The 27,352-nt window shown below is 57.7% G+C and overlaps 3 protein-coding genes across 3 annotated transcripts; 1 reads left to right on the plus strand and 2 right to left on the minus strand.

The window, feature by feature from the left end:
• Positions 1-600: 600 nt before the first annotated feature.
• On the minus strand, positions 601-4,314 carry GUITHDRAFT_111376 (hypothetical protein; the record flags this gene model as incomplete). Its single annotated transcript, XM_005829627.1, has 5 exons — positions 601-704; positions 823-886; positions 1,048-1,170; positions 1,209-1,298; positions 1,576-4,314. The coding sequence occupies 5 exons, from the start codon at positions 4,312-4,314 to the stop codon at positions 601-603; spliced, it is 3,120 nt and encodes a 1,039-aa protein (XP_005829684.1).
• Positions 4,315-5,648: 1,334 nt separating this feature from the next.
• Positions 5,649-22,121, plus strand: GUITHDRAFT_111377 (hypothetical protein; the record flags this gene model as incomplete). Its single annotated transcript, XM_005829628.1, has 26 exons — positions 5,649-5,795; positions 5,845-5,978; positions 6,031-7,802; positions 7,853-9,913; positions 10,078-10,180; positions 10,234-10,314; positions 10,373-10,397; positions 10,450-10,536; positions 10,746-10,863; positions 10,913-10,961; positions 11,011-11,083; positions 11,133-11,234; positions 11,367-11,517; positions 11,567-11,946; positions 12,160-12,386; positions 12,441-14,154; positions 14,201-14,233; positions 14,459-14,582; positions 14,765-15,577; positions 15,627-15,734; positions 16,067-16,388; positions 16,547-17,133; positions 17,182-21,278; positions 21,521-21,625; positions 21,830-21,909; positions 22,034-22,121. 26 exons carry the CDS (start codon positions 5,649-5,651, stop codon positions 22,119-22,121), a joined length of 13,581 nt encoding a protein of 4,526 aa, XP_005829685.1.
• A 314-nt stretch (positions 22,122-22,435) lies between these two features.
• Positions 22,436-26,170, minus strand: GUITHDRAFT_111378 (hypothetical protein; the record flags this gene model as incomplete). The annotated part of the gene is made up of 11 exons (XM_005829629.1): positions 22,436-22,631; positions 22,778-22,875; positions 23,034-23,140; positions 23,387-23,486; positions 23,772-23,915; positions 24,077-24,799; positions 25,034-25,093; positions 25,541-25,838; positions 25,888-25,923; positions 25,972-26,120; positions 26,168-26,170. 11 exons carry the CDS (start codon positions 26,168-26,170, stop codon positions 22,436-22,438), a joined length of 1,914 nt encoding a protein of 637 aa, XP_005829686.1.
• Positions 26,171-27,352: the final 1,182 nt, after the last annotated feature.

Raw genomic sequence — 27,352 nt, forward strand, 5'->3', positions numbered from 1 at the left:
GTCGTCGTCGTCTCTCTCTCTCTCTCTCTCTCTCTCTCTCTCTCTCTCTCTCTCTCTCTCTCTCTCTCTCTCCTCTCTCTCTCCTCCCTCCCTCCCTTCCTCCCTCCTCTCTCTCTCTCTCGCTTCTTCACCTGCATCTTCCGAAGGTCTGCGGTTATCCGGCATCTGCCAGCATCATGTGTCGCTACCAGCGAACGGGAGTTGAGCCCCTCGTCCCCCACATACCCGTCATTTATTCACGGTGCCGCAGCGGTGCCGCCGCGGGGCCCGGCCGGCCCGGCCACTGAGCCCCCTGGGCGCGGGGCCCGGGGCCCGGGTGAACTTCCGAACTCGGAAGTCGACGGGCCGCAACTTGGCAAACACTTACTAGTCGGACTAGTGCCGGGCCGATCAGCCCGGAACGGATCCCGGGCCCACACCGGAGTCTGCGGCAGACCAGCAGGCCGGGCCGCACGACCACTCGAGCGGACTCGGATGATCGCCAAGTCGCCGGCCGTTGAAGACCGTGACTGCGGCATCATGTGGCCGCAGGTGAGAGTGACTCGTTAAGAGGATGTAATGTGCATTCAAACAAAGGCTGTCTCCAATCTACATAAGGTTCTACAAGTACAAGGAAGCTGCAAACACAATGTCTCTCTTCATCATCTTCGACGCTTCTTTGAACTTCTTCTCAAGCTCCGTGTTGCCAATAACTTTACATACACCTACAGCAAGTCACTTCTTCCACATGCAAACATCCGCCACCATCCCCCTCCCTCCCTCATTCCTTCCCCTCGCTCCCTCCCGTCCTCCCTCGCTCCCTCCCTCTTCTCTTTAGCTCACCCGCTAGCTGTGTCACGAGCTCCTCGAGTCGGCGGATGCATCGGATGACGCTCCCTTCGAAGATCTGCTAGACCATCAGGCAGAGAAAGAGAAGCGGAACGAGGCAGGCAGGCAGACGGACAGACGGACAGACGGACAGGCAGGCAGGCAGGCAGGCAGGTAGGCAGGCAGGCAGGCAGGCAGGCAGGCAGGCAGGCAAGAAGCAAGAGACCAAGGGCTGGGTACCTCAGACTTAGCCATCAGGTCGACGAACTTCACTCCTTGGCACCACCTCAGCGTCATCTCCGCTAGCCCAGCCTTGAACTTCTTGACGTACTCCTCCACGTCCACTTGTAGCTTGCTCTCAGACTGCACGGTCGCCACCTCCTTGCCTTGTCCTTGAGCACGTCGATGGGCCTCTTGAGCTCGTCCGGAAGTCGGAGGTTCTCGTCGGTCTTCTCGTCGAAGACGAAGCAGGAGAGCACAGCAGCGCAGACCTGGAGGAGAGCGTGAGGACGCGAGAAGGAGGGGGGGGGGGGAAGGGGAAAGGAGACAAGGGATGGAGGGGAAGGGGGGGAGGAAGGGAAGTTGGGAGGGGACGAGGAGGGAGGGAACGAAGGGAAAGAAAGAAGTGGTGGGGGTAAAAAGGCGAAGCATGAGACTTTCAGGAGTGGAGAGGGGCTGAAGGCTAGGAGGAGAGATGAAGTGCGAGGGGGAGCAGAGACGCAGGGCGGGAGCTAGAAACGTGAGGGAGGAGGGAGCTAGATCCTATACCTCAGGCGCGAGGTCATTGAAGACTCCTTCAAAGATCAGCTCAGTCAGAACAAGCTCGTCCCCGCAGTCGATCTCTGCGGCTGCCCTCCCCTTGATCTGGACCACATCCTCCCCGTCCGTGTACTTGAGCCTTCTCAAGACCCTCTTCATCCCCTTGAGCTCGCTCCTGAACACCATCCCGCTCGCTCCCTTCATGCTCTTCTGCAGCACAGCGATGGAGGACGCAATCGCAAGCTTCTTCTTGTAGCTCTCGTACGCCTTTGCATACTTGGAACTGCTCTTGTTCACCTTGTGCTGCTTCACCTTGGTCTCCAGCGACTCGCTCTTGCGCACCAGCCGCTGGAACTCCTCCTCCTTGATCTGCATGTCCTCCACAGGATCCAGCAGCGGGATGCCATCGGGAAACCGCTCCTGCACCACTGACATGGTCTTGCCGACTGACCTCCTGTTCTCTGCCGACCGCAGGTCCTGGGGGACGTAGACTCTGATCGAGCTCAAACTCTTGACCATGGACAGCGGCAGTTGCACCACTTGGATCTCATGCTTTTCTCCTTCCCGAGGAGGGTGGAACGAGTCGTTGTCCCCGACCGGCATCTCCTTCCCAGTCGGGAGGATGATAGTCTTCCTCGTCGAGCAGGGCAGGAGGAGGTCGAGGAGGTACGAGGCGCCAGGGCTGCCCTTGTCCTTTTCCTTCTCCGCCTTCTTGAAGCTCACCAGCACTCCCCATCCCCATGTTTGAGCATGCGTCTCGTCTGCAAAGCACTCCACGAACCTCCCGGGGTTGAGAAAGTTCACGGCGACCTTGGGGGACAGAACGTACGATCTCATCTCCTCCTCCACCTTCCCCCGCTGCGTCACCAGCTCGTGGTACTCCGCAACCAGCCCCTCGTCGTGCACCACCAGCTGCCTCCTCTCAACCTCCAGGTCCTCAATCTGACCCTGCAGGTCGGGCGCCTGCTTGTCCATCTGGAACTGGTAGAAAGATCTCTTGATCAGGTACTCCGGGTCCGCCCCCTCGAACCGCAGCAGGTTCAGGAGCATGTTGTACCCCAGCCTGAAAGAGGAGTTGAGGGGGTCCGACTGACCCTTCACCATCCCCTTCGCCACGTCAGGCTCCATCTTCTCGTCCACCATGAGGATCACGATACCTCTATCGTCCAGCCCTCGTCTCCCTGCTCGCCCGCTCATCTGGATGTACTCTCCTCCCGACACCCACCGGAACGAGTCTCCGTCCCACTTCCTCACCCCCGTGAACACGCACGTCTTGGCCGGCATGTTGAGCCCCATGCTGAAAGTCTCGGTCGCGCAGAGGCACTTGATCAGGCCCTCCTGGAACAGAATCTCAATCACCTCCTTGAGGATCGGAAGGAGGCCGCTGTGGTGGATGCCGATGCCGCGCTTCAGCAGCGGGAGGATCCCCTCCACAGCTGGGATCTTGCGATCGTCGGCAGAGAGCGAGTCGACGGCGCTGTTGAAGATCATATCGATGTTGGCCTTCTCGTCGTCGTTGTTGAAGTCCAACTTGGACATCTGCAGGGCGAGGGCCTCGCAATCTTTCTTGGAGAAGCAGAACACGATCACGGGGTCATAGTTCTTCTCCATTATCATCTTGATGATCTTGTAGATATCGCTCCCTCCGCGCTCCTTGATCTTCCCCTTCGTCCCCGGCCCTCCCTTCTTCCTCGCTGCGATCTCCGTATTCGCTGCCGACGTGTCCAGCCTCGCCAGCGCCTTGTGAAAGTTCTCCTCCCTGAAGTTGCCGTCCTCGTCCACCACCAGGTACAGCCCTTCACCCCCAGCTGGGAACATGTAGTGCTGGAGGGGAGTTGGGCGGTAGTCCGTGTAGATCACGTTGCAGGGCTGGGAGTGGACCCGGGAAACCCAGCAGGCAAAGTCAGGGGCGTTGGGGATGGTGGCGCTGAGGAAGACGAATCGGATTTTGGAAGGGACGAGGACGATGCTCTCCTCCCACACCACTCCTCTCTCCCTGTCTCGCATGTAGTGGATCTCGTCGTAGATGATCCACACCAGCTCGCGGATCAGCTCGCTGCCCTTGTACAGCATGCTCCGGAGAATCTCCGTCGTCATCACCAGCAAGCTTGCCTCGGGGTTGATGGTGATGTCACCAGTCATGAGCCCCACGTCTTGGAACTCGTCCGTCAGCTCTCGAAACTTCTGGTTCGACAGCGCCTTGATAGGGGAGGTGTACACAACCCTCTGCTTGTCTCGCAGCGCCATGGCGATCGCGTACTCGGCCACCGCCGTCTTGCCTGCCGACGTATGCGCCGACACCAGCACAGACTGGCCCTTCTCAAGGCTCTTCACAGCTGCTGCCTGGAAGGGATCTAGCTGGAACTTGTACTCCTTGGCCGGAGGCTTCGGGGGAACGGGGCGCTGCACCTCCTCCAGGGTCATGGTGGGAGGGATGGCGATGTGATGGCGGCAGGCCTTCCTGCCTGACTCCTGTCCCTCCGGCGTTATGTCGTAGATCTTCACGCTGCCTTCTCCCGTCACAGGGCACAACTTGGCATCCTCGTTCCTCTTTGACTTCTTCGACTCTGAAGGTTTCTCCTCCTCCTCCCCCTCCTCCTCCTCCTCGTTGTCCTCCTCCTTGGCTACTGCATCCTCGGCACTTGGTCTCTTCCTCTTCCCCGCTTCCTCTTCCTCCACTTGTTTGTGTCCACCGGAGCTGTTTTCTTCCTTCTTGGTGAAGAAATCGAAAAGCTCGTCTTCATCCATGCTGGCCGCTGCTGACGACTACACAACAGCTGTCAGGTTACAGCAAGGGCAAAAACCTTTCACTTGCATCCTCTTCCCTCTGCATGTTCATCACTACCACCTTTATCTCTTCTACTTTCATCTCATGAACTGACAGTTGATAATACCCTTTGCTAGTATGCTCCAAAACTGCCGCTAACGTTCCGCCAGTCTGCTGATGCCTCTACTCCTGACTTCTCTTCCCCTCAATCCGCGTGTCACTCTATCCACTAGCACGACTCCTGCAGCAAGTCCTTGATGCACGCCCGTCGTCCGTCGTGCATCAAAGCTCTCGCAAGTTCTCTCACCGTCCGATCAGTCCTCATGCGCTGTCTCCACTGACATCGCTGTCCCCACTGACAACACTATGACCCACTCTTCATGCTGCTTCACCTCCTCGTCTTGGCACCTGCTGCTCCCATCTCTCTCTCTCCTCTCATCGTCTGTCCTGTTCTTGTCCTCCCTGATGTTCCCATCCCATAGCAGCACGTGAAGCTTCCAGCGTATCGAGTGCCACCCCTCCCTCATGATACCCCATCTTCGCCAGTGAAAGAAGGGGGTGTTTTACCTTTATTCATGCCGGGCTGGGCCGCTTTGAGTAAAGCCAGGCTGGGTACTGACGGTGCCCCGGCCAGATCCCGGGCCGAGTCCGATGCCATGATCTGCCGGGCCGCGGCCCGGCCCGCCGTGAACCGTTGAACTTCGGAACGATCCCCGGGCGGCGGTACCGTACTACGGTACACGGCACTCCGACGAGTCGCTCTACCCAGTTCGAAGTTCAAGACGGCAGTGAAAAATGTAACTCAGTGAAACCGTCGTTGCGGGGGCCCCGGGGCCCGGCCCGGAAAGGCGTCCTGACGCCGCACTGGGGCCGGCCGGCACGCCGCCGGGCCACGGTTCGATCGCCGGCGGCGCCACCGCCGGGCCCGGCCGGGCGGCCGGGCGGCCCGTCTGGTCACCGCCGAGTCAGAGGCTCATCAGTACTGTAGTCAACTCTTGAACAACTGTAGTCAATGAGGTAGTCAATCCGTTTGACCGCCCTGAGGTGATGTAGTCAATATCAACCGAATAATATTGACTATAGAGGCTCACATGACGGCTGTTGCCAAAAGCCGCACTCACTGTAGTCAAGCCGCTAGGGAAATGGCAGGCGGCAGATAGAAGGCGACGGTGATGGGAGAGGAGGAAGGAGGAGCGAAGACAAACAGCAGCGGCAGATGAGTGCTTGCTGTCCAGCTATGGCCTCTCTGTGCTACCATCTTCCCCTGGGAGGAGAGGAGGAGCGCTGAGCTCTCCCTAGTCTCCATACTGAAAGGATGGGGAAGAAGAAAAGCGTGCAGATGTGCTTTCAACTCGCTCTGTGCCTTCTGGTATTAATGGCGCGAGAATGCGCGGGAGCGGACGGATACATTGAGCTGACCAAGGATGGGTTCCGCGTGTCCGACATGGTCACGATGCAAAAGGTTCGGCGAGCTGTTGTTCAGTTCTGTGGGTTTGATGGTTTGTGATCAGGGGATGGCGATCGAGGGTGACCTGGTGATGAACGGGTACTTCCAGTCCTTCAACTTCACGGCAGAGAGCAGGAACACAGCTTGGGGAGGCTTCTATGATGGCGAATGCACCCCATCGAGAAAGGGAGCGATCAGGTCCTCGCGAACTTGGTTGACTGCTGTCTTGGCGACTGAGCTTGCTTGTCAGGTGGAGCTATACAATCTTCGAGTCCTGCGACGGCATTTCCTGGAAGCCGCTGAAGCACTGCTCACGAGACTGTGGGTTTCAACTCCCTCCCCCCTACGAGATCTCAGGCTGCCAGGAGTACAACTGCACCGAGTATTGCTGCCCTAGAGCAGACTCTATGGATTCTTGCCACGTCGTCTCCTCCTCCTTGAGGCTTTCCTCGACGGACGTCATTGTCAACGGCTCTTCCAAGTGCGACATGCTTCTGAAGACGATCTGCAACCCCATGACCAACTTAACCTGCACTGAAGTCGAGATTTCACCAATCCCCTTCGCTACATCGAAGTGGTACACAACCAGTATCGATCCAGCGTTTCAGCAGACTTTCATCGTCCCAGAGTACAGCGCAGTGAACATCTCTAACTCCTCTGGCGCAGCTCGTCCCGTGCAGCAGTACACTTGCTCCACTCTAGACTACAACTCCAGCGCCTTCGACTATCTGAAGGCCTTGTACAACAGCAGCGGGTGGTGGAAGGCAGTGCCAGGAATTCCTCAGGACACAAACGCCGACAGCTTGAACTTCTCATGTTTTGACAAGGTACAGAACGCCGGCTTCGCTGCTGCGCCGACGATTTTGAAAGGAGCTATTGGCGACGGACCGGGGAACTACGGTGTATATGAGAAGACAAACAAGTTCGGACCAACCATTCAGATCACTCTGTTCAGCTACGTGTATGTTAGTGAAGACCCTACTGCTACCATCGATCTCACATTAGTGAACAATCCTCTGGAGGGCTGGGAGGTCGGGAGCGATATCAGGTTTACCTTCGAAGTCTCAGCTACCATATCAGGAGTGGTCCTGGACCAGTTGACTGCTGTCTTCGCAACAGTGACAACTTTAGACAAGGAGACGATGAAGATTTCTCTGACGACTCCTTACACGCCTGACTCCAAGGCTAGTGTATCGACGTCTATCGGAATCAAAGGAGATGCGTCGTTGGTGATCCCGACTTTCTGCGTTCCCTTCGGAGGAGGCTGCAAGCCTGGCAACTATACCGGAACAAGCTGCGCCTGGAAGATCTCCTCCCCCAAGAGCTCGTACGTTCAGCTTCAATTCCTCAAGGTCGAGCTTGCAGACAACGTAGACTCAGTCTACGTCTATGACATCACCGGCCTCCCCGTCTACACAGATACCAACTACCTGAATGGAAACAGATCTGACATCGCCCCGCTTGCAATCTTCAGTGGCAACATGTCCGCAGCAGCGCTCCAGTCAATGCAGAGCAAGCTTATCAGTCCGTATGGCGGCGAGTTCCTCGTCGTGTTCAACAGCGGGCCCACTACGTCAGCATGGGGGTTTGAAGCCGTTTACACCCTGATGCCGAGGCTGGGGAAGATGATCGACGAAGGAATTTTCACGAACCTTCAGTTCTCGATCGCGTTCCTTGAGTACTACAACGCCAATGTCACGAAGTTGATCTCCCAGTCGGCGAAGGGCAGATATGAATCATTGTACGACACAGGGACTGGGGTTCTGGGGCCTATGACGGAGGCGGAGCAGTGCTTCCGTTGCTGCTCAAATCTCATCCCGACTCACCCTGTAGTGTACCAGGGCCAGGGCTTCCCAGTCTTCAACATTCGTCCCAACATCGACCAGGTCGGACGGGACGCTGTCGCTACAAAGATGCTCTCGGCCGCGGTAGACTTGTCGGAGATCCCCGACCTCTGCAGGTACATGGGCTACCTTCCCGAGCACTACTACAGGACCGGTTATATCTCCCGCTTCCCGACCGGTAAGTTGCTGCTTGCTGTAGATAGCGCAGGACTGACTGATTCCTCCAAGGGTCGATCAAAGTTCCGACGGCATTCCCGCTGGGCAAGAGGCCAGTCTGGGGAAAGTACGGCAATACCGACCCGTCGGCGTCCTCGCAGCCAGTGCGGGAGGCGATCGGGTGGGGGTTGAGCCCCGTGCTGGTCGGGTCGAGGAGCAGCTGGTTGAAGGGATGGGGAGACACTGAGGGGGACCACGAGGGCGCGCGGTGGTGGGACGGGGATGGGGCCAACGGCAACGCAGAGCCTGACTGGTCGATCGTCTCTCCTCCGAATCAAGTGGTGGACGAAGTTCGATTCAACTTTGACCTGGACCACGGGGACGTTCCCCTCTACAGCTTCGTCGACTCTCAGAGGAGGCTGGTGATCTCGAACGCGTTTGCGCTCTCCACACGATGCGGCCAGCTGGTCAACAGCAGCTGCGGCGTCTCGTGCGGGGTGAGGGGGACAGGGTTGAACATCCTCCAGTGCCTCGACAACATTCCCTTGACACGATGTGGCCAGCCGGTGGTGGACATGTGCAACAACGACTGCAAGATGTTGGGCGAGCAGAGGTGTAACGACACGGCAGTGGGACTTGGATCAGTTCGCATCGGGTCCCAGCACCGTATCCCCTCCGGGTACTTCCAGTTCGGGGTCGGGCGGCCGGACAACCTCCACAAGGACAACATGTTTCTCAGCTTTCAGAGTCTGTCAGATACGGGGGCGACTCTAGAGCTGCTGCAGCTCATCAATGATCCTTTCGATGTGAGCAACCATATGATGCTGAACGTCTACCAGCTGCAGCAGATCCTTCCATCCAATGTCCACCTCATCCTGAACAGAATCTTTGACAACATTCCTGCCATGAAATGTTCCCTGATTCCTCCAAACTGTGGGCAAACCACGTCAGCCAAGGGTTACTTCTCTTCCTACCAGCTCCAGAACCAGAGCTGGCCTTTCTGCCCCCTCTACAACACTTTCAACGACCCCATCTGCAAGCCCAACGCCAACCCCACGGCTATCACCGTCTCCGACCTCTTCAAGTTCTACGATCGCAACTCCTCAGGCTACCTGGAGCGACCGGAGATCCTGAGCCTCAGCGCGGACTTGGAAAGTCGGCGGCAGCTGGTCAAGGAGGAGATCTGGTCAAGAGCGACGAGAGCCCAGAGGGATCTCGTTCGCTTCCAGCCATTGCGATCTGCCGCCGGAGACATCTTCGGTCTGGAGCTTGACAGCCCTTCTTGTCCCTTCCCCGACTTCTGCCTCGAGACGTTTAACACCAACACCATGCGGGTCAGCTCCTCCCTTGAGCTCCTCGGCGAGTACATCCAGATCGGGCAGAGCCGCTACGGCAACATCTCCAACTGCTCCAACATCAGCTCCACTGAGTTCTGCTACTGGGACGTCAGGCCGGAGCCCTTGAGCAGAGTCTTCATAGACGGCCAGATCAACGGGGCCTGTCCCGTGCAGATGTCGGCCAACCATGACTCCTTCAGCACTTCCCTGTGCGTGGAGAGGACGGACAATGAGAATAAGACGCTGCTGCTTCCCGACACCAACGGCATCGTCGTGCTGACCAGCAACCTCGACGTCGTTCCCTTCGTCCCTGGGCTGAGAGGGAACAGGACTCTGTTCTTCACAGGTGACATGTATCAGGGGAATATGCTTTGGAAGTACGACAAGTTCGTCAACCAAGACCCCAGACCTCCTGCCCCGAGGATCGACTGCGCCAACGTGCCCTGCTCCACCTTCCGACCTATGACTACCTTCTCCATCTCCTCGACCACCTTGGTCTGGACCTTGATCGACAGGGACGTGTACATGAGCTTGAAAGACGTGTACTTGCCTTCACTGCCGTCCTTCAAGAAGTACGTCTGCCTGACGGTCTTGTGCGACATCCAGAACGTCATCAACGACATGCAGACCAAGTGGTCCCTGACGCTGAGACGAGACGCAGCGAAGCAGCAGGTGACGGTCAGCGGGTCCGCGATCGCGGCCATCAACGGCATTTATACGTATGTCAACGAGAGCTTGTACACCAACACGTTGGCCAATGGCAGGCAAATCTTCCTCATGAGGCTTCCAGCAAGAGGTTGAGACCTGTTTACAAAGTCAATCCCTTCCCTGCTACATCCTACTTCTTCCACTTCCCAGACTTGCTCCTCCCTCCCTCCCTCCCTCCCTCTCTCTCCCTCCCTCCCTCCCTCCCTCCCTCCCTCCCTCTTTCTACATTCCAGGTGACATTTTTGCTTCCAGACCTCCAGGGAGGCGTTCCGGCCGCGTCTCGCGGCGAGTTCGGAGGGACTTGTGTAGATCTCGAGAAGAAGTTCGCGCTAGACTTCAACATCCTCAACCGCCGGTGACCTCTCCTCCTCCTCATCTTACCCACAGGCTGTCTGACACCTGCTACAGCAAGGAGGGTCAGTGTATGGACCTCAAGGTCTCAGTGATGAACTCTATCCCCTACTGCGGACCTGGATGTACCTTGAACGGGTCAGCAAGTTCTTCCTCCTCTCCCCGCTGTCCTGACGCTTGCCCTGTGCTCAAACAGCGTGACGGATGCGGCGTCCTATGGGGTGAGAGCAGCGTTGTTGTCGGTCTGCTGGTTGTTTGACAGCTATTCTGCAGCTGAACGAGACGAACGTCTGCTGTGACTGCGGGGGAGGAAGCACTCCTGCCCACGTGTATGACTTCTTGAGGGTGTACTACATGGAGGTGAGCGCTACTGACGCAAGGAGGAGGAGAAACGGAAGGGGAAAGAGAGGGAGGGGAGAGACGAGGAGGGAGGGAAGGGAGAGGGAGAGGGAGAGGGAGAGGGAGAGGGAGAGGGAGAGGGAAAACGGAGTCACTAAAGGAAGGGAAGGCAAAGGAGGAGGAGGAGGAGGAGGAGGAGGAGGAGGGTTCTATCTCACAGAATATGACAGGGCAACTGGGATCCAGTCTACAACGGCAGCAGCGGCGCGTGGGGTCAATGGCAGACGCTGTCTACCGTACGCAAGACTCTCTTCAACCTGGTGGAGCCGCAGCCGAGTTGCTGTACAAGTGAGCGACGAGCCTTCCCTGCTTCTCTTCCTCACTCCTCCCACCCCAGGCGGAGTAGCCGCGAACCCCATGGCATGCTCGGGATGCTCGCTGGACAGGTCAAGCTGAGGTTGTGCAGCGCAGCTAGACGGCTGACTCGTGCGGCAGTTACACTACCATGCTTGACTACCTCACCCTGCACTCCAACGCCGAGATCAACGTCTTGAACATGGCCACTCAGGTGATGCTACTGGCGTCGTTGACCTGGTTTTGACTTTCGACGACTCCAGCAAACGACCAGCGGCGGTCAGTTCCCTGTGACAGGCGTCGAGTCTTGCTACCTCTGTTGCCACCTTCCTGCAGCAGCTGAAGTCAAACCGAAGTCTGCCGCGGTATGAGCCTGCTCCTGCTCCTGCTCCTGCTCCTGCTCCTGCTCCTGCTCCTGCTCCAGATCCTGATCCTGCTCCTGCTTTCGCTCTCGCTCGTTACCCCTCGCTCCTCCTCTTCGTGACATCGATCTTCAGGGGGTTAACGTCGCTTCCTCCATGTGCGAGTGGGTGGAGGTGTCTGGGTTGTACGTCCAGAAGAACCTGGAAGGTTTCTACCAGCAGATGTACCCGCTCGGCGATCTTGACCCAGGCAGCCAAGGACGACCAGTGTACCGCCACAGCTCCGGTCCTTCCCTTGTCTATCCTAAAACTCACACTGAAGGCTCGTCCTCCAGGTCGCTTCTACCTCTTCTTCCTCGCAAGGGCCTGCACCCATCTCAACAAGGCCCTCTGCCCTGCCCAGCAGCCCGCCTGGGTCGTGGCTGACACGTTGGGAACGGACTCGGCGCGCTTGATCGCGTACCAGGTCACCGACGGGCCAGGGCAGGTGACGACGGAGTGGCAGGAGTTCGACGGTTCCCTATACGCGCAGCGCAACTTCACGCTCGAGAGCCCCATCACGGTTCAGTGCACGCAAGGCAATGTCGGGCAGCAGAGCGAGCGGCCGATGCCGCTGTGGTCAGAGCCAGTGCACGAGCGACTGCTCAACTATACGACGGGCGTGGGTTTCGTGGATCCATCCGAGCATCACAAGCTCACACTCCCCGACACCTTGGTGCCTTGACTAGCTCCCGTCTTCTCCTCTTCTTGCGATGGCTGCTCCAGCGCTCCTTCTCTCCTGCTCCTTCTTCCTCCATCCCTTGCTCACTCTTTCTCGTCTCTTCCCTCTCTCCTCTCCTTCCCTCTTCCTCTCCCTCCCTCTCCCCGTCATTCCGTTGCCCTTCCCATCGTTTGACCGCTTCGTCTCTGTCACTTACATCTCCCTCAGGGAACAGTCGTCGCCACCGGCGCATCCGAGCTGATCACGAGGCTCGGAACCCTCGTCTCTCCCATCGTCTCGCAGGCCAGCGCGCAGGACCTGACGAGGGTTCAGTTTGGGGTGGAGTGGCAGTACGTGAATGCAACGGAGAGGACCAACACCTTGAGCGGGAGGTACGTCATGGACATGGCGTACTGCTACTTCAACAGGAGCGTCAGTCTCACTGCCAAGAGCAGGTAGCTCCTCCACCTCATGTCTTCAGTCACTGTGTTGACGCATGTTGCCTGCAGCAAGACCGTCGATGTTTGTGACCCCAGGACGGCGTTTGCCCTTCCTCTGGCCGATCGCTTCCTCTATGACTGCCAGCACCTCTTCTCGCTCGCTGGGCTCGACAACTCCAGTGTCATCATCCTCCAGTCTGACTGCGACAACTGTCTCTTCTGGTTCCCTATCAAGGAGGTTCTAGTCGGCAGCTTCTGCAAGGACAGTCTCGGTCGGATCACTAACATTACCTGCGAAGTTGGCGTGTCCAAGTGCGATTGTGTAGACGCGTACGAGCCGTTCGACGAGGTCGAGTACGCCAACCGCCTTCCAAACAACCGATCGAAGATCGTCCTCAGCGAGAATGTCTCGATCGAGTACGAGGTTGTGAAGGTCTGGGAGGGAGAGACGTTTTCAGTTACAGCCAGCTACCGTTCCAACAGCACCTACAAGCTCTGCCCCGCCTCCCCTTTGGCTCAGTCGACCTTCTCCTTCGGGTTTGCCCGCATCGAGACTCAGGTGGAAGCGAAAGTCGCAGTCGGCACCATCACACTTGACGAGGCGGTGGCCTCCCTCAACCAGCAGCTCGATCTCCAGCTGGGCAATCGGACCGTCCTGATCCGCTTCTCGCTCGATCGCCCCGGGCTGGGCTGGCGCACGCACGAGGCCGGAAATCCCATCCCCATCCCTGACCTGTTGGACCGGCAGAGGAATCAGACGGCGCTTTTACCAGGAGGAGAGGCGTACGATGGGTACGGGAGGTGCGGGGATCTCGACTCGGCCTCCTCCTACGACCCGGGCAAGTTCTTCTGCCCCTCGACGTCGCGAGTTGTTCAGCTGCAGACAGCAGTCTTCAACGCCTCGGGTCGGAGGTTTGCCAGCGACCTTGTTGCCGTCAAGTGGCACTCCAGCGCTCAGAGCTCGCTCCCTGCCAGCGACATCCCAGTGACGAAGCTGCTCAACTTCTACAGCATCGAGCAGTACGGACTGAGCGGGAGCGAGATCACGTTCCCTCTCGCGCAGGCAGCCAACACCTCCAACAGTGTCAAGGGCTCTACAGCAGACGAGCGCGGACAGCCGCTCATGAACAATACCGTGCACGTTCCCAGCTCTGCCGACGGAGTTGTGCTGTCAACGGGGAACCTGGTCGACATCAACAACTTGACTAGCTCGATGACGAGCTTCGCCGTCAACGCGCTCAAGGAAGCCTCCGCCGCCAAGGCCGTGCAGCTGCACGACTGGCTTGACTTCGGCCAGTCAGTGTCGGGCTACTCCTACATCGGGAGAACCTCGAGGATCTTCAACCCGATCTCTTACCCGGGGCCCGGCCGGGAGCTGGTGACAGCAGCCGAGCAGGTGCACCCCTACCTGGCCGACTTCGACCTGCAGGCTCTCCATGCTGCACTCAAAGATGACGTGGTGGACGGGGTAATGAAGAGCATGGGGACTCTGGTGGAGAAGCCCCCTTGGACGGCAGCCAGGGCTCAGATGCTCCAGCTGTTCTCCAGCAAGATCAGCGCGACGTTTGCGGGGTATGCGACCAGCGCCTTCTTCAGCAGGCTGGAGGAGTACGCGGCGGGAGGAGGGGCAGTCACTGGCATCGACTTCTTCGGCCTCAATTCCAAGGCCGTCAGGCTCGGCCAGTCCAGGTTCTCGTCTGGCGTCAGGCTGGTGCCGGACAGCCCGGAGGGAGTGGGGAAGCTCGCGCTGAACCTGAGCTCGCTGCCGAGCTCGAGCTCACAGGTGAGAGCGGGAGGAGAGTCGACGAGATGAACTGAAGGAGGTCCAGGTGTCCAAGAGGACCATCTTGAATTTCGAGCAGGTCAGTCTTGCAAGTTGTGATGTGTTGCTGTTGTTGCTTTGACGATGACAACGGATGTTATGTGGAAATGTAGATTATGATGATGACAACGACGATGACAATGACAAGGAAGATGATGATGATGATGATGATGATGATGATGATAGTGGTGGTGGTGGTGGTGGTGATGACGATGATGATGATGACAAAGAGTGGTAGAAAATTCTTGACTGATAGTCGTCGCAGTTTCAGAAGCATCGTCCGGGGCTCGATAAATTCACTGGAAGCTCCTGGTTTGGCAGCAAGCAGTATCGACAGGACCAAGGAAGATTCGCCAATATTTCCTTCCTCAAAGTGCCGGCAGTGCAAGGTAATTCTCCTCCTTCTTCCTTTCTTCCCCTCCTCTGTCCACCTCGCCCCTCTCCCCTCTCCCCTCCTCTCCCCTCCTTCCCCTCTCCCCTCTCGCCCCTCTCCCCTCCTCTCCCCTCTCCCCTCCTCTCCCCTCCTTCCCTTCTCCCCTCCTCTTCTGCCAGGTCTGATTCTGCCGCGCAGGTTCGATCGTCACCACGGGGAACCTGGAGGACATCTCGGCGAGCTCAGGAGCGATCACGAGCGTCCACGTTAGTAACGACGTTGTGTTCCATGACACCGTCAGGCTGGGAGACAACTTCTTCCTGGGTGACCAGCTCCATATGCTCATTGCGCAGACGAGCGTGTGCGACGGGGTCTTGATGCCAGCAACCTCCCTTGCTGTCGGGGAGGGCATCGGGAGGGGGACGTGCTTCAAGAGCTTCAAGGGTGCTGTTAGCTGGGAGTCAGCCCAGCAGAGCTGCCGGGAGTGGGGAGGCTTCCTGGCCGTCTTCGCTGACCCGCAAACTCAAAGTTTCGCTCGCTCCAGGCTTAACTTGCAGGGGAGCAACTGGGTTGGGCTGTCCAGCAGAGACTACCCCACCGTGTGGGTGTGGAGGGGGCAGGGGATACCCGACGTGTACTTGAGCTCGAGTCAGATCAGCACGTCGCTGCTGATGGATGCCACGGTGTCGTTCAGCAGGAGGTGCGGGGCCATGGACAGCAACAGCAACTGGAACGCCTTTGACTGCTCTTCCTCCCTTCCCTACGTCTGCCAGCGGCCTGATATGCCACTTGCCGCCATGAGCTACTCAAAGGGGTACGAGACGTGCGGCAACTCGTTCCATGCTGAGGGCTGCGGCAACTCGGCGACGCATCTAGGGTTTCAGATCAAGGGGTTGGTGGACCCCAACATCTCTTTGATCGAGTTCCCCGTTGTCAACTCAGGAGTCGTCATTACCACCGGCAATCTACAGGACTTGACCTTCCTCGATCTTGACTACCTGTACCTCAACGGTACCCGAGCTTCTTGATCTCTTGCTCGTTTGACGTTTTTCTTTTGCAGCATCTGCCAACTTGATGGGGCAGGTCACCCTTGGGTCCAACATCACGCACTACAACAAGCCGTTCCCCATCACCCCGATCTCTTTCCAGGGATACCTCATTGGAGACTGTAAGTTCAACTCCTCCTCCTACTTCTCCTCTAGTTTTCCCTCCTCCTGCTTCCCTTCCTCCGCCCACAACCTACATCTTTCCTCCTCCATCTTTCCTCCTTCTTCTTCTCCTCATGATGAGGATGATGATGATGATGATCATCATCATCATCTCAATCACCACAATCATCGCCACCACCACCACCACCACCACCATCGTAATGTTATCATCATCATCACCATCACCATCACCATCACAATCCTCCTCCTCCTCCTCCTCCTTCTCATCATCATCATCATCATCATCATGCACCACCACACTTCATCCTCATCATCCTGATCTCCCTCGCAGTTGTCTTCAAGAACAGCATGGCTGACAGCTACAGCACCATCATCTTCGAGCCTCCCGATGGCCCTCGCACCATTGTCTTCCCGGACGAGAGCGGTACCGTCATCACCACCGGCAACCTGGAGGACATTGACAACAACGTCGGGCTAAGGGGGCAGGACCCCATCATTGTCCATCACACTCTTATAGACTATACCACCACCCTACAAGGGGTGGAGGTTCCCAACCCCTGGCTGATCGTTGACTTCGCCGCCGCTGGCTCCCGCGAGTCTCTTTCCCTCGGCCTCGTCCCCGTGCCGCTCCCTCCAGGATCCTCCAAGGGCAGGTGACGCTGCTGCCGTCCCCTCTTCCTTCTTACCTCCTTCTTCCTCCCTCCTCTTCCCCTCCCCCCCCCCCACCTCCTCCTCCTACCCCTTTCTCACTTTCCCCTTCCTCTCACTTCCTTCCCCTTGACCTCCCTCCTCCTCTTGACTCCAACCACAGTACGACCGTCGACTCCTCCTCCCCACGCGGCATCTGGTATCTCGTCGACCTGGGGCCCGACGGCAAGTTTCGAGACGGAGACGACATAGCCTACTACATGGAAAACACAACAAACTTGGGAGGGGGAAGGAGGCCGCTGACCGGCTGGACTGTCCCCTGCAGCCCCTTCGACACTATCACCATCGGCGTCTGCGCTCCCACCGACTGGGTCGACAGCTCCTACGACTTTCTCCACTGGGAGGAGTACCACGTTGATCTCGTCGGAGCCTCTCCTCGTCCTAGGATCGTTCCTGCTGGCACCAGCGTCTGCCCCTCAGCTTCGAACGATCAGGCCTTCATTGCCGGCGAGACTCTCCGCTATGCCACCCCCACCCAGCCGCTCACGACCTGGGACGACTCGCTCTACGAACCTTCCTTCCGCAACTGCAGCTACGTCATCTCAGGCGCTGGGTCCGCGGAGGTGAACGGGAGGTACGTGTACGCGGGGAAGAACGACAACGTGGCTCGCTTCCGCAAGGAAGGGTCGAACATCTACCTGTTCCGATGGGGCAGCATGAACCAACGTATCACCTTCCCCGATGCCACAGGTGACGTCGTGCTTGTTCCTCTCTCCTGCTGACGGTGTGCTGGGACAGGTATCGTCATCACGACCGGCAACCCCAACGACCTTGTTTTCACCAAGATCTCCCTGCTCAGTTTGGACCTGGACGCTGACAACTACGTCGGGTCCCTTGTGTCTCCCCTCACTGACTCCGGGTTCACCGTGATCTCCTTCGACAAGTACGAGTCCGTCATCGTCGGCAAGATGCAGTTCGCCAACCGAGCATGCCAGGGGTCGACTTGCTACCCCTTCCCCACGACAGCCCTGCACATCATTCCTCCTACCGTCAAGGACCTGACCACCATCGGCACTGCCGACTGGATCCCGGAGTTGTGCCGCGGGAAGGGCGTGCAGGAGCAGCTGGAGAAGTGCAACTACTGCACAGCAGGGGACGAGTGCGCATACAAGAGAGAGCTCCTGTTCCCCGACGCTAGCGGCACCGTCATCACCACAGGGAACATGCAGAACCTCCCGGCCGTCGCCATCCCCTACAACGCACTCTCCGTCGGGGCCAACGCTGCCATGGAAGGAGACGTGACGCTGGGCAACCCGACGCCCGAGCTCGTGACGCCCGGCCTGCTGTTCAAGGCCCCCGAGTACCTGAGGGAGAGCAGGACCGTCACGTGCGACGGGTTCGAACACCACGACGAGAGGTGTGTCAGGGGGTCCGGGCACTTGGACGTGAACGAGGACGGGATCAAACGCAATGCCGTCATGATGTACACCAGCATGGCGGGAGAGACTGGGCTGACCTTCAAGCCTGCCTTCGACGTCGCTTCCAAGGTCCAGTACCAGGGAGGCACCAAGTTCGCTGCCCCTGACATGGAAGGGATCGATGCGGCTCTAGAGTTCTTCCTGACCCAGGGCTCGCAGAGGCTCAAGATCCCCGTGCAAGACTCCAGCTCCTACGTACTCAACAAGGACTTCACCAGCACCCACAACGTCCTCCTGCACTCCCTGCGGCCCTCCAGGCGCGACATGTACCTTGGAGCCCAGGATATCGTGACTGTCCCCCAAGGATGGTTGATGCAGCTGGACGTGCTGCTCGCCAACCGCACCTACTGCTTCCTTCAGGGAGCTCTGTGCTCCTCCTCATCCTCCTGCGACAGCCCGATGCTCCAGAGCCCTTGCTCGTCCGAGCTCTACCGCTATGACATCCTCCTCGTGGCCAACACAACCTCTGACAAGTGTCTCCTTGCGGGCGTCAAGAGCGACTCAAAGATTGACATGCTGCAGAACCTGACGAGTCTCGTAACCTCCGCGTCGTCCATTCCCCTTGTCGTAACCAGGAAGAGCGTCCGACAACTCGAGCTGTTCGGATCGAGCTGGATTCTCAGCTCGATCTGCCGGGAGGACGGACAGTCTGCGAGTCCTATGTTCGGGTCCAGCTCATTGCAAGGTACAGTCAGGTTCTCAGCTCGCTCGCCCCTCGTCAGCCCTGCAGCTGGGCAATATGCCCTGCCCGAGGTGATCGCGTGGGTGAACAACAGGACCAACGACTTTGCGGGGAGCTTCGGAGCAGAGGTGAAGTTCAACTTAAGGGAGCCGGGCAAGTACGAGGACGGGGAGCTTGCGGCCCGGCCGTTCGTGGAGGTCATGGGCATGTTTGACAGCAGCGTCCAGAGTTTACAGAACTCGCTGACACTGCGCAGCAACTCGAACTTCATGCGCCTCCTCGGGTTCGATGCTGACAGCGTCGCCCTCGTGCCTCCCTCGCCCTCCTCCTGCCAGTTTGACGACCAGGGCTGCTCCAGCTACCTCCGATCGAAGTCCTGCAACGTGTACGACACGTGTCGGTTCCCGTTCATTACCAGGAGCACACAGGCACTCAATGTTTCCTCCCTTCCCCTCGAAGACTCCGTGCTCGCCTTCGTGCAGACCGTAACGCCCGAGCGCTGCTTCTCGATCTTGCAGGAGCAGAGCATAAACATCACCGGTTCGCAAGGCATCCATGACAGGCAGGAGCTGCGCAGGTGGCTGATAGAGCGAGGAGCCTTCCTGCCGACGCTCAGGAGAGGAGACGCCTACGAGACGCCTGTACCCTCCAACCTCCCGCAAGAGCTGTCAAACGTGAGCGACTGCAGTCTCAGTACGCATGTCACCATCCCCGCCGGCTCCTTCCTCGCCTTCGACTACAGCAGCCGCCCCATCTCCCCCTCCCTCCTTAGGATCGCTCCCTGCAGCCCCTCCAGCAGCATCGTCCAGTGGGTCCTCGAGGGTTCCAACTCAGGCCCGCACGAGGGGTTCCAGCCCGTCAACCTGCTTGTCAACCAGCAGATGGACAGCTGGGGAGGGGCGTACGTCTCGAACAAGGTTGACACGGTGTCAACGCAGACGTACAAGTGGCTGAGGATCGTCCCGACCCCAATGCAGGAGGCATGCTACGCCGAGGTCGAGGTGCACGAGGGGGAGGTGATGGTGGACATGGCGAGGCAGACGTGCGGGAGGAGGAGCTTCTTCATCAACTCTTCCTCCCTCGTCGATCCGAACAACAACCTGACCGCATTCGTCCTCAAGTGCGCGTCCTACAACCTCTTCCCCAGGATCGACAGGATGGAGGACGTTGTCCTCGGATACGACAGCGGCGTCGTCCTGACAACTGGAAACTTCGAGGATGTGACCAGCGATGCTGGGGCGATGACGAGCTTGAGCGTCAAGTACGACGTGGAGATCAGTGGAGACTTCTCGGTTGGGACGGGAGCAGGAGCAAGAGGGAGCGGTGACATGGACTCTTCAAATCCTTCCATGGTGTTCAACTCTCTGATCAAGGACTCGCTCTCGTTCAAGTTCTCCTCAGCAGAGCAGACTCGAACGACGGTGCAGGTGGACCAGGGCATCGGAGACGCCGTCTTCCTCCTCGAGGACATCTCGGGCACGATCCTGACCGCCGACCGCATGTCCAACCTCAACGATCTCAACGTTCTGACGCAGGGGACCGTAGCAGGCATGCTGAGCACCCTCGGAGACGTTCAGTTCGGGGATGTGAACGCTGCCTCCTCCATCTCCCTCCTCAGCCCCATCAGCGGGAGGGAGGCGATGAAGTTCTCCGGCAAGTCGCACGCCAGCGGCACGAAGACCATCCTGTCTCCCTCCAGCCTCAGCCTCCCCTCCTCCCTCCTGGTCCTGCCGGACGCATCGGGCTCGCTGCTGACAGCAGGAAACTTTCCCTCCACTATCTACAACGTCACGTTCGAGGGGAGACTGGAGGCAGCTGGTGGGATCTTGTTCGAGCAGTCGGTCAAGCTCGGGGACGTCGCGAGGCCGCTGGGGCTGAACTTTGACAACTCGTACGTCAAAGTGCCGCAGGGCCTCCAGTTCCGCTCGTCGACCTCCAAGGAGGGCAGGACGATCCTGCACGTCGAGGAGCCGTCCAAGCTGCAAACTCTGCTGCTCCCGGATGCCTCTGGCACTATCCTGACCACCCGAGAGGTCTCTCAGATCCCCTTCGACCGCCTGAGGGTCCTGGAGGGGATTGACGTGACGGGGGCCGCAAGGCTGGAGGGGGAGAGGATCAGCATCGGGTCCTCTACAGTCGCGACGTCCCTAGAGCTGAACTCCAACATCCTTGGCAAGTTTCCGCTCTCCTTCGACTGCGGGATGAACCTCAACGGCGAGCAGCAGCCCTGCCTCACGTTCGAAATGCCGACCTCATCCTCGTCCTCCACCATCACCTTCCCCGACTCCAGCGGCGTTGTCATCACTAGCGGCAACCTCCCCAACCCCCTCGTGACCGACTCCTCCTTCTCCCTCCACACAGACTCCCTCGTCGCCAGCTCCTCCTCCAGCATCTTCATCGGGCTGGACGCCGGCAACCCGGTCCACCCGGGCAGCTTCCTGTTTGTGGACTCGCTCCCTGCTGGGCAGGAGCTGAGGACTGACGGGGAGAACCAGTTCAAGGTCATCGCTAGAGGAGGCGTCTCGCTCGTGACTGGCTACAGCCCGACGGGCAGAGAGATCGGGGCCCAGCTGCTGCCGGGCTCCGGGTCCTGGTCGTCACTGAGCGATGGCAGCATGAAGGAGAGGGTGGAGAGAGTGGAGGGGAGAAGGATCGCAGAGAAGCTGGTGGGGGTGAACATCAGCGAGTGGAGCTACATCGGTCAGAGCCAGAGACACGTCGGGCCCATGGCACAGGTCCCTCCTCCTCCTCCTTCTCCTCCTGTCCTGCTCCTCCTCCTGCTCTTGCTCCTCCTACTCCTACTCCTAGTTCTCCTGATTCTCCCCTCGTTCGTTCCTGACATACTACTTCCCTCTCTCATCTCATCCTCCGCTCTCTTCTCCTCTCGCCTCTCTTCCCTCTGCTCCGTTCTCCTCCATCCTGCTGCTTCGCTCGCTCCTCTCCCTCCTCGAGTTCTTCGCTCACTCTTCACTCGCAGGACATCGCCAGGGCCTTCGGGTTGGGTGCGGACGAGTCGAGAATCGACGGGATGGACGCCGACGGGCTTGTGCTGGCGGCAGTGACTGGAACAGGAGCAGTGATGGTAAGGAGAGGAAGGGAGTTGGTCGTGGTCGAGGATGAAAGGGGGAAAGGATGGAAAGGAAGGGGGCGAGGGGAGAGGGGTAGTGGAAGGGATTGAAGGAGATGGGGGAAAGGGAAAGAAGGGAGGGAAGAGGAGGAGGTCACTGGAGGAGGGAGAGGAGGGGGAAGGAGGAACACAGGAGGGAGGGTCCTGACGGCGGAGCAGGAGGAGAGCTCGAGGAAAGTGGAGCAGCTCAAGGAGAAGCTGCTGGAGATTGAGGAACGGATGACAACACAGACGAAGAGGTGAGAAGAAAGAGGAGGGAAGGGGGACGAGAGGAAGGGAGAGGTGGGGAGAGCGAGAGGAGGAGGAAGAGAAGTAGGAGGAGGAGGAGGAGGAGGAGGAGGAGGGAAGTGACGGGAGGTGCAGGTTGGAGAAGCAACGGAGCATCCTTGAGGAGCAACAGAGGAGGCTAGAGAGGATCGTGATGAAACTCTCAGCAGCTCCTGTAAGCTGACGAGCCGGCGAGGAGGAGGAGGAGGAGGAGGAGGAGGAGGAGGATCGACTGTAAATAATCGACCATTTCGATTCTTTTGTATTCTTTTTGTTGAATGAATGGATGTAGAGTAAGACGCAAGTCAAGAGGCGGACAGGCAAGGAGGAGAGCGAGGGAGGGAAGGGGAAGGAGAGCGAGGGAGCGAGGGAGGAGGAGAAGAGAAGGAGAGGGAGGGAGGGAAGGGAGGAGGAAAAGAGAAGGAGAGGGAGGGAGGGAGGGGGAAGGAGAAGGGAAGGAGATGCGAGACAAGTTGGTCCAAGTTCAATGAATGACTTTCATCCTCGGATCAGATCCTTTCCCTCCTTCCTCCTTGAGTACTCAACACCATGCGCCTCCTTCTCATCCTCCTCAATCAGCACCAGCACACCAGCAGCAGCAGCAGCAGCAGCAGCAGCAGCCCTCACCTCATCAGTGCTCGAGTCTGACGACGATCCTCCGAAGATGCTCTTCATCTTCATCGCTCCTATCAGCCTGCCTGAAGCATGAGAAGAGCTGCGCCTCGCATCTCCCAAAGCACCTTCCTTCCTCCACACGACTTCTCCCCCCCGTTCCCTTCCCTCTCTCCCCTCCCCCTCCCCTTCCACTTCCTCCTCCTCTTCCTCTTCCTCCTCCTCCACCTCTTGGCTCTGATCTTCTTCTCTCTCCGAGGCGTCAGCTGGACATTCGAGTAGCGAGGAAGCGAGAGTTGAACCACGTCGGCGAGACTGGAGGGAGTCTGAAAAAAGAGAAACGTGAGCAGATCAAGTCAGGGCCCGAGAAAAGCTGTGCAGAAGTGAGAGCAGAAGGAGCAGCAGCACCAGCACCAGCACCAGCAGCAGCAGCAGCAGCAGGCAGCAGCACCAGCAGCAGCAGCAGCAGCAGCAGCAGCAGCACCTTGACAGCAGAGGAACTTCCAATCGGCTCCTTGTCTTTCTCCTTTGCTGCCTTTAGTGAAGTTTGTGCGTCGTCAACTTCGCGAGAACTGAATTTCTTGATCTCTCCTGCCTCGATGTCATACAGCCCTCCTGCTCCTGATCCTGCTCCTGCTCCTGTTCCTGTTCCTCCTCCTCCTCCTGTTCCTCCTCCTCCTGCTCCTCCTCCTCCTCCTCCTCCTTTGCCTGCTCTACATATCCATCCTCATCCTCCTCTGCCCTCACTCCAACCTCATTTCCTCCTCTTCTCCCTCTTCCTTCCATCCCCCCAGCCCCTTGTTGCTTCTGCTCCTGCTCTTGCTACTCCTCGCTCACCAGACGAGTCGAGCTGTTGGATCTGCGTCAGCCACTGACTGTCGTCAAGGCTACCGATGCTCCGACCATGATTGGGAGATTCGGAGAGATCTCGCCAGGCCTGAGAAGGGGAAAAGGAGGAGAGGAGGAGATGAAGAATGATGCAGCAAGAAGAACAGGAGTTCAGGATGGGAGGACGCAAGAAGGAGAGAAGGAGAGAAGGAGAGAAGGAGAGAAGGAGAGAAGGAGAGAAGGCGAGAAGGAGAGAAGGAGAGAAGGAGAGAAGGAGAGAAGGAGAGGAGGGAGGAGAGGAGGAGAGAAGGAGAGGAGATGAGTGTAAAATAGATCAGAAGAGAGGTAACGGTTGATATCAGACAGATCAAAGTAAACAAGATGCAGCACAGACCGAGAGTACTTCTCGAACAAGTTCGTCTCGACGGGCCGCATCGATCATGTCAATCAAACTCTCAGCCATCTTCAGGCCAGAAGTCAAAATCCGCCATGAATGCAGGAACCGCTTCTTCTTCTCCCTCTCCTTTCCCTTCACCACCTGGTTGTGGGTCAGAGGCCGACGGGCAACAAGAGTATGCTCGCCATTGTGAGGGCAGCTTTCAAGGATCGCAGATGTTGTTTGCGTCGAATGTGCTGTTCATGTAAAGTTAAAGCATCCAGCTCTTCATCGAGTTGACATGTTGTAGTGTCTTTCTCTACTGAGACATCCTCGTCCTCCTCTTTGAGTCGCTCTGACAACGAAAGCTCATCGAATTTGACAGCTGCTGTGGATGTGTCTTGCTGTTCGGCATGTACTGTTTCTTCGTCGTCGTCGTCGTCGTCTTCATCTCTGTCTCCTTTCTCCTTTTCTTCTTCTTCTTCTTCTTCTTCTTCTTCTTCTTCTGCTTCTTCTTCATCGCCTTCATCCTCTTCTTCTATAACGATTTGAGGTTTTGTATCTGAGTCCTCGAGATCGGATATGACACTTTCCTCTGCATCAGCAGTCTTATCTGGTTCTTCTTCGACTTGTCGTATCACACTCTCCTCTACACCAGCCGTATTGCTTTCTTCTTGTTTGTTCGTTGCCATCTGTTCGTTCGCCGTCGCATCCCCATCTTCATCTCTAGTCAAGATCTCTTCATCTTGACGAGACGTCGAAACTCCTGACGGGGAGAGCTCAGATGGAAACGGTTTCCGTTGAGTCAAAATTTGCTGTTGCTGTTGCTGTTGCTGTTGCTGTTGCTGTTGCTGTTGCTGTTGCTGTTGCTGCTGCTGCTGCTGCTGCTGCTGCTGTCCACTGACTTGCAACTTGACTTGAGATGTTGTTGTTGGCAAGAATTCCTCTCTGAATAACAGATCTTCCAGCTCTCGTAGCCTCTTTGATCTGTCGGGTAGTTGGAGATCTTGCCGGATGAGACGGTCGTTTGCCGAGTAGTTGTTTACCTGAGGAGAAGTTACAAGACTGACTGACTGACTGGCTGGCTGGCTGGCTGGCTGGCTGGCTGACATACCAGTTCAACATTCATGTTTCACAAGAACAGTGCAGAGAAGAGAAGACGAAGGGATCCCAGAGTCTTCGACGGAGAAGGAGGAGGAAAGGGGAAGAGGAGGAAGCAGACCAAGATAGTCGACAATCATCTACTCTACCCTCGTCACGGACAGGTACAAGTAACTCACCGTGACGACGTTGTTGTTAGAGACTGTTACAGGCGAGGCCTTGGAGGCATCTTCATCCTCCTACCACCACTATCATCATGAAACCTGATCACAGCAAGACAAAGTATCAACCTTTCCTCTTCGGTCAGTCATGAGCCCCTCGTACCTGCTGCTCTCTGTCCTCACACAAAATTCTCCTTCTCCTGCTCTGACTCCTCCTGCTCCTCCTGCTCCTGCTCTGCCTCCTCCTGCTCCTGCTCCTGCTCCTGCTCCTGCTCCTGCTCCTGCTCCTGCTCCTGCTCCTGCTCCTGCTCCTGCTCCTGCTCCTGCTCCTGCTCCTGCTCCTGCTCCTGCTCCTTCTCCTGCTCCTGCTCCTGCCCCTGCTCCTGCTCCTGCCCTGCTCTCTTCCTCCCTTGTCAAGCTCACTTCTCTCCTCGGGGTGGCCATCTTCTCTTCCCGCTTCTCCCTCCTCAGCATCACATGCACCGCACGGTCCCCCTGCCGCTCCCTCCTGAGGGTGATCGATACCGACGTCCCAACCGTCCCCTCCAGCATGTCCATCACGCTGGCCGCGCTCGCTCCCCGCACATCTTTCCCTCCCACTTCCACCAGCACATCATGCAACATGATCGCTCCGCAACTTTCCGCAGCTCCCCCCACCGCCATCCCCGACACCAACACCCTTCCGTGGTGATCGCGCAGTCTCAACCCAACGGAGCCCTTCTCCTGCTCCGCCATCACTGCCGCTCTCACTCCTCCCTCGCTCCTCGGCGTCCTCGACTCCAGCGTCGGATATCGGCGAGGAGAAAAGGGTTCTCGTTGGGAGCTGCAAGCTCAGTCACTCCCTCCCCGCAGCCTCCACAAGGAGCACACACCTCCTCGGAGTGTACGGCAGGGGGTCGCGTCCCGAGCTGATGGTGAGATGAGGAGGAAGCAGAACAGGAGGGAAGGGACTTCACCTCCTCGGCGACGCAAGTCTCGGCGAGACTTCGGGTCTTGGCGACAGCATGCTAAGGGAGGGTTCGCCTGAGATCTGCTCGAAGACCGTCTTGCTCATCCTCGTGTTGTTGATTTCAACTTGTTTCAGAGCAAGACTCAGAGATCTCGACTGGCAACCACCGTCAGTCCGCAGCCGTCAGCTCTGTTCGGTCTCACCATCCCGCACAGGATCCTATCGTATCGTGAGCTCCCCTCCTGTCCTGTGACTCCTGTTTCGTGTCAGAGCCGCATCCCCTGGTCTCCGTTCTAGTCTGTGAGAGCAAATCTATGACGTCACTACTTGTTAGAACACCTCTACATCACTTCCTCGCACCTCCCCATTGTTCTTCCCCAGCTTTGCACCCGCCTGGTGCGTCCTTTTCCCCTTCCTCTTCCTCTTCCTCTTCCTCTTCCTCTTCCTCTTCCTCTTCCTCTTCCTCTTCCTCTTCCTCTTCCTCTTCCTCTTCCCCTTCCTCTTCCTCTTCCCGGGCCTTCGAGCTCCGCTGAGGCTGAATCCTCTAATGGGCCTCCTTTCCTCCTCGATTTTTTCATAACATGCAGGGGCCGCAGTTAACGTGTTAAGCTGCACACCGTTGACTGACTGACTGTCCGTGGCACCCTCTTCCTCCCGCTCCCTCTTCCTTTCCCCTTCCTCCATCACTCTCTCTCTTCCTCGGAGTCTCCCTCCCTCTTCCTCCCCCTCTCTCTTCCGCTCCTTCCGCCGCCGCTCATTGCCAGCCTGCCCCGCAGCCTGAGCCGACGACATGACACTTTTTTGTGTCGGCCAGGATCTGGACTTTGTATCAACATTCAAGCTTACTTGAAATTCTAATGAAAACTTTGAAATAAAAAGAGTGTCATTTGAAACCTTAGTTGATGGAAATCAAGTCCGCCCCGCTTTGAGCTTTAAAACAATATTGATCAGTAGAAAAAGTTGAACCCAGTTAACTAATTCATTGTAGGTGATAATGACTTTTAAAATAATTATATCTGTTTATAAAAACATTTTATAATATTAGTTGGTCTTCCTGCGGCGGGCGCGTGATGGCGGTGCAGGGGAGCGAAACGAAGGGGAGGGATGGGGAGGGAGGAGAGGAGATGAAGGTATAGCAGAGGTCAGCACTAAAGTACAGCACAGCACATCACAGCAACTCATGGGTGGACCGTGGAGATAGGAGCAGACAAATGGAAAGATGGACGTTGCTCGGAGCTTTGGAGCAGGCAGGGACGGGTTGGAGGGGACGGTGGACCAAGGAAAGGATTTGAAGTGGAGGGAGATAGTGTGTTGGTTGATGCTAAGAGTGAAAATAAGAAGTGCAAGTATGAACAAAAACGAGATGAGAAAGAGGTTGAGTTCAAGTG

This window comes from Guillardia theta (genome assembly GCF_000315625.1).
Source record: "Guillardia theta CCMP2712 unplaced genomic scaffold GUITHscaffold_51, whole genome shotgun sequence".
NCBI lineage: Eukaryota > Cryptophyceae > Pyrenomonadales > Geminigeraceae > Guillardia > Guillardia theta.